Source organism: Canis lupus, chromosome 6, assembly GCF_048164855.1.
Source record: "Canis lupus baileyi chromosome 6, mCanLup2.hap1, whole genome shotgun sequence".
Lineage (NCBI taxonomy): Eukaryota > Metazoa > Chordata > Mammalia > Carnivora > Canidae > Canis > Canis lupus.
The window spans coordinates 80,987,290-80,996,387 of record NC_132843.1 but is presented as its reverse complement, the minus strand read 5'-3'; the positions used below and the strand labels follow the sequence as shown (position 1 = coordinate 80,996,387).

The following is a 9,098-nucleotide window of genomic DNA, read 5'->3' as shown; positions in this document are numbered from 1 at the left end:
GAGGTTTGGAGGCCCAAGCCATGGACCCTCAGCCACTGCTGCTGAGGCAGCCCCAGGGCTTTCTTGGCCATTTGTGGTGACAAAGCCACTTCCATGCAGAGCATGTAAATTAACAAACTGGCTTGGAGAAGGGCACAGGACGACAAGGCTTGGGCCAATCTGAGCCAATGAGATAATTTTTAACAAAGGAAAAGTAAAAACTGGAAGTGTTTTCTATACCTCACCCTGTAACAAAATTATTTCCTGCACGCTACTTTATAATACTTCTGTTAAAGATTAGAGGAAGTCTACTTTCCAGTGCCCACGTGAACGAGGAAAAGTGATCACTGGCCGGCATTGCTGTCTACCCTGTAGGGTCCAAAAGAAGGCAGTCACCTCAAAAGGGAGAGGTACACAGTGACTCTGCACGAACCACTTTATCTTACCCCTTGACCAATAAAGAAGAATTGTTCCAGTTTTACAGGGACGGGAAGGGAGAGGAGAGGGAGAAGGGGAGAGACCTCACTCACCAGGAGAGAGCTGTGAAACCAGGGTGGCTCGTGTCCGATTATTACCTAATGTCATGGTACAAATGAAAGGACTTTGTTAAGAAGCCCTCTGACCCACCCTGGTTTTTGGAGTTTGGAAGTTTTCACTCACCACCTATTAATTCCTTTGCAGCCTGCAATGAAGTCATCCTGGATCTCTGACCAAAGAAAGTATCTCCAAACAGGGGCAAACCCCGCACAGCCTCCTTAAGAAGTTTCATTCTTGGGGCCCCAGGGTGGCTCAGTGCTTGAGCACCTGCCTGCGGCCCAGGGCATGACCCCGGGGTCCCGGGATCGAGTCCCACTCGGGCTCCCTGCAGGGAGCCAGCTTCTCCCTCTGCCTGTGTCTCTGCTTCTCTCTGGGTCTCTCGTGAATAAATAAGTAAAATTTTTAAAAGAAGAAAGAAGAAAGAAGAAGAAGAAGAAGAAGAAGAAGGAGAAGGAGAGGGAGAGGGAGGGGGAGGGGGAGGGGGAGGAGGAGGAGGAGGAGGAGAAGAGAAGGAGAAGGAGGAGGAGGTTTGGTTCTTACCCTGAGAGTGATAAGGGGTCACTCAAGGACTTGGGGTGGGGGTGACATCCTTAGGTCTGGGTGTCAGATTAGGGAGGTTATCAATCTTCTGGGATTATCTGCTCCTGGGGGAGATCTGGACCTGTGGGAATTTGCTCCTTGGTTCTTCACTGCAGCCCCAAGCTTGTGAGGATCCCCATTGGCTCCCTGGAACTGGAATCCCAAAAAGGAAGCCAAATGGCATAGGGCCCCAGAGCAGCCTACGGGGTGGCTTTCCCACTCCTCCCCAGCTCTCTCTTACATAATCAGCACAGCAACTGCTAAAAGGCTGCCAACCCTCACCTGAGTCTCAGGCCAGGCTGGTGGGAAAGAGGCTTGGAGAGAGACAGCCCGAGAGGGGAGCAGATCAGGCCGGGGCTGCGGGCCGGGGAAGAGAGTAAATTGCAGCCTTGTTTGGGGCACTGCGGGTGACGGACCTCAGCGGTGCCTGGTTTCCCCCTGTGAGGCCAACGGAGAGGCTGCCAGAAAAGCCCGGAAATTGCAGGCAGAAAAGTGAAGGGGTAAAGGGGTGTGTGTGGGACAGTGCGGGAAGACGGCAAGGGAGGGAGGTGTCTCGGAATGAGGCTGGCTCACTCACGGAACCGCCGACAGGATCGTGGGTGGCAGGTGCTGCCCGCCCGAGAGCTGGCCCAGGTTTTCAAAACTCTCCAAGGTTTCTCAATCTTCCCCTGGTGGCCCCCATGCTCCTCCCAGGCCATGTCCCAGCCGGTAGTTCCGTCCTTAACACAGCTCAGTTCCCATAAATGGGATGTCTTGGGGCCAGTGGGAGTGGAATGGGACAGGTATAAAAAGGAAGTGCGAGGCCCTGGGAAGAGGCCCCGTCCAGGCAGCTGCACTCAGGAGCTGAGGTCGCAGGAGACACGGCCACACCACGGCCCCACCCACTGCAGCCAGGATGCTTCTGAGGGCGGCTCAGACAGGTGCCTGCAGCACTCAAGGCCGGCTTGGTCGTGGGTTTTCGGGCTGAGAGCCCCAGACAGCCCTCAGAGCCACTGCACACAGGGGCTGGCCTCCTCTGTCCTGGGGAGGGGAGGGAGGGGAAACAGAGTCACTGAAGGGAGGAAGAAGGGGGGAGGAGGAGGAGGAGACAGAGGCCGGGCAATTGGTGTTAAGGCCTCATTGCCTGGGTGGGGTGGAGCAGAAGGAAGGGCAGGAAGTGCTCCCAGGGGCCTGACTCTGGATTCCCCTCCAGGCTTTGTGGTCCTGATCCTGCTGCAGAGCTGTAAGTAACCCCTGGATGGGCGCGGGAGGGCGATGTGGAGGGGACGTGGGGGCCTCGGTCCTGGCAGCGGGGAGCACCTGCCAGCTGCTTCTGTGATTCAAATGGCTCAGAAACACTAACAGCTGCTAAACCAAGGCGATACGCATGTGGATGCTTACTACGCTCTTCTCTATTTTTTCCGTACATTTGAAATTTTTCAAAATAAAATCCATCCAAAGGCTCTGGTGCACTGAGGGCGCGGACCCGTCTTGGCCTGGTGGGCACCGCGGTGGGCCTAGGGGCAGCCTGGGTGAGGACGCCCACTGTTCCTCCGCAACCACGAGGGCGGGAAAGGCTCACTCCGCAGCAGGAGGGCGTAGGGTGAGGAGAGGAACGACTTCCCGGTCCTCTGTGCCTGTGCCCGCCCTGGGGGACGGGCTGAGGGGCACCGGGGACCGCCATCCCGGGTGGGTGACAAGTTAGGGACAGTCCCGCAGGAAGGCAGGGAAGCAGCGGCCAGAGCATCCCAGATGGACCACCCCTTGCAGGGGTCCTTAGTCTCCACCCTGAGGGCAGTTCTGGGCTGGGTGCCTCCTCTCCTTCCAGGCCACTGCCTCCAGGAAGCCCTCTTTACTTGCTCCGAGTCCCATTTTACCTTTAGTCACCAGCCCCCACCCTCAGGGCACATCTGCGGGATGCTTACCCACTGCATTTTATCTGCTCAAAGCATTTTCAGAATAGGCCTTCTTCTCATCAGAGGCGGGGGCAGCTGAGCCAGCGCCTTATGCTTAGAATTCTAACTGGACTCACATCTCAGCCCGGCCTGCGCTCAGGGCAGGGCTCAGCCGGAGGCGCCGGCTCAGGCCTGGCTCAGGCCCCACCCCAGGCTTCTTCTCCAGGCTCTGCACACAAACTGGTCTGCTACTATACCAACTGGTCCCAGTACCGGAAGGGTGATGGGAGCTGCCTTCCCGATGCCATCGACCCCTTCCTCTGCACCCACGTCATCTACAGCTTCGCCAACATAAGCAACAACGAGATCGACACCTGGGAGTGGAATGATGTCACGCTCTATGACACGCTGAACACACTCAAGAGCAGGTTGGGCCACAGACTGCCAGGACAGGAGGGAGTTGGAGGGCTAGACCGGCTGGTCTCAGGGCACGGCACCTCTGCTGGGGACGCGGGTGACGGCCCCCGGGACCCTGCTGGGGAATCCGAGGGCCCGGGCTTCCGTGGGAGCAGGTGATGAGCACCCATGCTGGGCCAGACCTGGTGATGGCGAAGGCAGGCTACAGAAGGAGCCTAGTGGAGCTCCCGGGGCAGGGTGGGGGGGGGGGGCAGCCCTCTCCCCCACTGGCGGTGCCTCTCCAGGGAACATGGGAAATGCTCACGACTCTATTTTGCCGTATCCTGGTTTCCCCACTCAGGGGATCAAACGTGGGCCGCGTACCTCAGGGTGGTTGGGAGGCCCTCCCGCCCAGCGCTGAAAGCCTTCAGCAGCCTCCCACCCCCGGGGCCACTCATGTTACAACAGCCTCATTCCACCCAGCCCTCCTGCCTCCCTGTGCCCCACAGGAACCCCAACCTGAAGACCCTCCTGTCTGTTGGAGGATGGAGCTTTGGTTCTCAAAGGTAGGAGCCAACTCCCGGAGAATGGAATGGGGGTGAGGAGGCACAGACCTTCCCCACCCACTCTGCAGGGTCCTGAGAGCCCCAGACTGATAAGGCACAGGGGCCTAAATGGTTGCCAGGCGCCCACCCCGTGAACAGCCCCAAAACCTGAGCCTGGAGAAGAAGAGGGCCTTGCCAAGAGTCACATAGCCCGTTGCCAGTCGGTCTTCCGACTCTGCCCATGCTCCATTTACTGCCTCCCAAAGTTGAAAACACAGAACTTCTGGGAGAGACTGCCCTAAGCACTGGGAGGAGAGAGATGGAAAGAATGGAAAAGTTGGGAGTTAGAGAGCCTGGAGGACTCCCTGAAGTGGGTAGGGTTGGAGCAGGGTGTGAAGGGGGGGGCAGACGCAGCTCTGATATCTCCCACCTACTGAGTGACCACTGGGCATCAGGCACCCCACCCAGCCACGACCACAGGTGATCCCCCAGCAGCACCGGGCACACAGCAATTGTCCCCACTTCACAGACAAGGAAACTGAGATGCAGGCTGCGAACTTTCCGAGGTGGCTTGGCTAGTAGGCGTTATCGCAGGGCCTGGAAACCGGAGCCGCCGCTCCAGAGCTCTGTCTCAGGGGCCCGGAGGTGGGTCCTGCCCCAGCCATGCCCTCTGGGGTGCTGGGGTTCAGGCCCCTGCTTTCCAAGGCCTCAGAAACCCCTGGAGACAGCCATGGCCCCCAGCGGGTCAGCGCTGAGCACTCTCCCGGGGTGATCTGGGCCCTAGATTTTCCAAAATAGCCTCCAAGACCCAGAGTCGCAGGCTTTTCATCAAGTCAGTGCCACCGTTTCTGCGAACCCACGGCTTCGACGGGCTGGACCTGGCCTGGCTCCACCCCGAGCGGAGAGACAAGCGCCACTTCACCACACTGGTCAAGGTGCTGGTCGGTCGGGGAGAGCGGGGGCGAGGGGGGCTGGCCCCAGGGAGTGGGGTGGGCCAGAGCTGTCTTCAGCCGCTGGCCCCCCGAGGGCAGGAGGACAGGGGTCTGAGGTCTGGGGTCTGGGACCCAAACCAGGGAAGGACCAACTGGCCTGTGCCCCGAGATCTTAGACAACAAGGGGGATATCTCGTGACTGTGCTGGAGGTGCGGTGGGGTCCGCAGAGGCCGGAGGGCACCAAGCAGAGCACCCCCCGCACCGTCACCCATCACTGCCTACTGAGCAGGGAGCATCATTACCACCTGTTTGATCCGCAGCAGGCACTGCCTTGGCCGTATCTGAAGGGTGCGGCCCGAGCATTTCTATCACCCAGGGGCACACTGATTGTCTAAACAAATTGTCCATAGTGCCAACATTATTTTAATTTTAAAGACCACTTTAATTTTGTGGTCTCATTTACTGGCATGAACAAAACACAAACTGAAAAACAAAGTTCTTCCAACACGATCTGTGGGCCAACGAGGACCACCGTCTGTCCTCACGGTCCCTCTGGGACAGGCAGCAGCTGAGCATCGATGGGGACGTGTGGGGTGTGCGGATGTGACTGGTCCAAATGGTTTTTTAGGAAAAGGGTGGGTGAGACCAAGGTGCGGCCACCAATGGGTCGGTTTATCACTCCCCTGAAGCCCCGTCTGATGAGGAAGATCAGCTACCTTGAGGAGACCTTGGCCTGTGTCCAGAGACTCCCTCTCACAGCCGGGGCCCCTTTCTCTCTCTTTCTCTCTGTCTCTGTCTCTGTCTCTCTCTCTCTCTCTCTCTCTCTCTCTCGACCAGGAAATGAAGGCTGAGTTTGCGAGGGAAGCCCAGGCGGGAGCAGGGCAGCTTCTGCTGCTCAGCGCAGCAGTGTCTGCGGGGAAGGTGACCATCGACAGTGGCTACGACGTGGCGCAGATCTCCCGGTGAGTCTCCTCCGCGCGGAGTCAGGAGACTGGCTTTCTAATCCGCCGTTCTTCCAAAGACTTGATGTATGGCCTTGAGCAAGTAGTCACTTCTGCTCTCTGTGCCTCAGTCTCCCCGTCTATCAAAGGGGGCACAGTCATCCTTGTCCCTCCTCTTTCACGCGGGTATCGTGCTACGCAGCTGAGAGGGTCTCTATGAATGCATTTGCGGAAAAGGAAGTAGGAAATGCTGCACAATCTGGCCCATCACCGCCGAGCACGTTCTCCGCCCGGGGCTTTCCTCCACGGAGTGTGGCCACTGGGGACGCGGCACAGCAGCAACAACACTGGGCATTTCTAGACCCCGAGGCACCTTCACACACATACACCTCCCTGTTCACCCCTCCTCGCCGCCCTGCCTTCTTCTGCACACGAGGATGAGCAGTGCTCAGCCAGGAGGGGCTGATGTCTCAGTGGAAGCAGACACGGACCTTAGGGAGCCCAGGAGTAAAGACGAAGGCTCTTCACTATGACTTTTCAGAAGCTTCTTTATGATCTTGGGGAGGTGTAGACTCAGTGTTGAAACCGACCGTTCAGGAGGAAGGAGCTAGATCGCTCTCGACCACCTGCCCCGAACACCTGAAGCTCATGTCCACGCAATCCACATGCGTGTGTAAAGCTTCCTCCCCGCCCCAGTGGCCTGTGGGTTCAGGCCATCCTTTGCTCCAACTCTTTCCCCACCAGGCCTTGTGTTGATGCCACGTTCAATCTGCTTTCAGGAGGATGAACGTGGCAGGGGCAGACGAGGGTGGAAGGGAAACACGGAGGCCGGCTCCCGACTGTGTGCTGGGGACGTAGCAGAGCAACTCCACCCTTGCCTTGGGCGCACTTGCGGGGCCCGGAGCCCACTCCCTGGCACGGCCTGGACAGTGGATCCGGGGCTCTAGGGGTTAAAGGCCTGCCTGGCTGCCCATCACATCGTGCTGGGGAATGGACGTGAGGCTGTAAGACTTTCTAATTTCCTGCCTCGCCCTCTGACCTCTCTTCCCTAGACACCTGGACTTCATCAGCCTTATGAGCTATGACTTTCACGGAGCCTGGCGTCAGACCACCGGACACCACAGCCCCCTGTTCCGAGGCCAGATGGATGCAAGTTCTGACCGATTCAACAATGCTGTGAGCTTGGAAGGCGGGTGGGTGGCCAGGAGGGGGCCCCAGAGACCTGTCACCTGCCTGTGCTCACACACCAGCCCTGTACACCTGGGGAATCCTGCAACGGAGGACATATGGGGCCCACTCCACAGATGAGGAAACTGAGGCCCATAGTCTGTGAGTTCTCCATGGCTGCAGGAGGGAGGAGGCAAGAGTCTAGTCTAGGCCAGCCTTGCACTTGTTGGGTAACCTGAGCCCGATTGGCTGCTGACGGTAATAATCCCTTCCTCTACCTAAGATAATATTTTTAGAGAATGGAACTACAAAATGCACTCTAGACTGCTATTATCAGCTCCTGGAAGGAAGTGAATCCCAGATGCCCAGCACACCTGGAACTGCCCCTGGTCAGGGCAGCAGTGGGAGCTGTTCGGTCTTGCCCACCTTGCCCCACCAGCACACTAACAGCTCATAACCCCCCCCTCCCCAGGACTATGCCGTGAGCTACATGCTGAGGCTGGGGGTCCCAGCCAATAAGCTGCTGATGGGCATCCCCACCTTTGGAAGGAGCTTCACTCTGGCCTCCTCTGAGACCGGTGTGGGTGCCCCCATCTCAGGGCCGGGATTATCAGGCCAGTTCACCAAGGAGGAGGGGATCCTGGCCTACTATGAGGTATGAGCTAGGGAGAAGGTAAGAGCCTCACACACTCAGAGGCCCCGAGGAGGTGAGCCTCCCACCCTGCCCCCCTCTTTTTGCTCCTTTGCGAGTAAAACACTATGTTCCGGTGAACCTAGCACCCTGAGGAGGGAGAAGAGGAGAGGTCAGGCCTCTTGCTCCCGAGTCCCCTGCAGGCACACCTGGCTGCCTGCCTGGCTCCCACGCGGCCCTCTGGTCCTAGCTGAGGTCTTCCTTCCAGCCCAGGAAAGAGCGATGGTCGAAGGGCAGGTTCCCTTGCCTGGACCCCTCTGCTGCTCTCTACCGCTTTGGGCCCCTTCGTGCCACCTCCTCGTTTCCTCCCGCTCTAAGATGCCAGAAGCAAACCAGAGTCCACCCCCCACCCCAGTGGCCTCAGGCTACAGCACCCCCAGGACCCTGGGGCATTTGCATCTAGTTTGTATAAATTTGCATGAAGACTGCAGTCTGGGGGCTGGGGGCTGGGGGCAGCTGAGCAGGATGAAGCGAGGGACTGAAGGAGACTTGGGCAGTGGCATCTCCCTGTGCCCTGCAAGGTCTCACGCAGCTCTCCGTGCCACCTGCCCTGTCCTCTGCTCAGATCTGTGACTTCCTCCGCGGAGCCTCGGTCCACAGGCTCACCAGCCAGCAGGTCCCCTACGCCACCAAGGGCAACCAGTGGGTGGGGTATGATGACCAGGAGAGCGTCAAAAACAAGGTAGGCTCTCAAGGCCTCACCCCAGGATGAAGAGGGGAAGGGAGCCCGGATTCAGGTCCCTGCACGAGGTCCTGGAGGTGCCTGCTGGTCCTGTCCCTCAGGGAGCCCAGGGGAACCCAGCTCTGCCCGCTGTGGGTCTTCCCCGCAGGTGCAGTACCTGAGGAACAGGCAGCTGGCTGGCGCCATGGTGTGGGCCCTGGACCTGGACGACTTCCGGGGCACCCTATGTGGTGGGGCTGCACGCTTCCCCCTCACCAGTGCCATCAAGGATGCGCTCACGGCGGCCTAGCCTGTGTCCTGCTCACAGGGGGGGCAGGGATGCCCTCGCCCTTGGCTCTGGCTGGCCAGGAGCCTATCGCCCGCCCTGCTGAGCACCCCCCAGCCTCAGTCTCCCTGCCTTGGGCCCCCGTAGAGGAGCCCCCAGCTCAGCTCCGGTGCACAAGCGGGTAGAGGGGGGCCCTGGGCAGCTGGGGCCTGGGGAGGGCAGAGCGCGGGACACAGCTCAGCAACCCCTTCGGATTCGTGAAAATGCTCGATGGCCCCAGCCCCACACGGAGGTGCCTTCGACCCCCTCCCCAGGCGTCCTTGCCAAAGAAGGCCATTTGGCCAGTGCTGCCCCACGCAGCCAAGCATGTCCCACGAAGCAGCCGCCGCACGAATCGCCCTCTCAGGGCCCAACTTGAAACCCTGCGGCCAGGAACATGACCATGTCCCACCACTTCCCCTTCCTAATTCCGCAGCCGCGGCTCAATAAAGCACCAGGGCTTTCGCGTG

At 59.2% G+C, this 9,098-nt stretch overlaps 1 protein-coding gene across 2 annotated transcripts; it reads left to right on the top strand.

Moving 5' to 3' along the window:
• The first annotated feature begins 1,845 nt into the window (after window positions 1-1,845).
• Window positions 1,846-9,098, top strand: CHI3L1 (chitinase 3 like 1). Of its 2 annotated transcripts, none has more exons than XM_072831517.1 (10): window positions 1,846-2,015; window positions 2,288-2,317; window positions 3,196-3,397; window positions 3,875-3,931; window positions 4,695-4,845; window positions 5,681-5,805; window positions 6,837-6,960; window positions 7,424-7,606; window positions 8,164-8,324; window positions 8,473-9,098. In XM_072831517.1, the coding sequence occupies exons 1-10, from the start codon at window positions 1,991-1,993 to the stop codon at window positions 8,483-8,485; spliced, it is 1,071 nt and encodes a 356-aa protein (XP_072687618.1). In that variant the 5' UTR covers window positions 1,846-1,990; the 3' UTR covers window positions 8,486-9,098. The 2 variants fall into 2 exon arrangements, with proteins under 2 accessions (XP_072687618.1, XP_072687617.1); XM_072831516.1 differs by having other exon boundaries at window positions 1,852-2,015; window positions 8,208-8,324.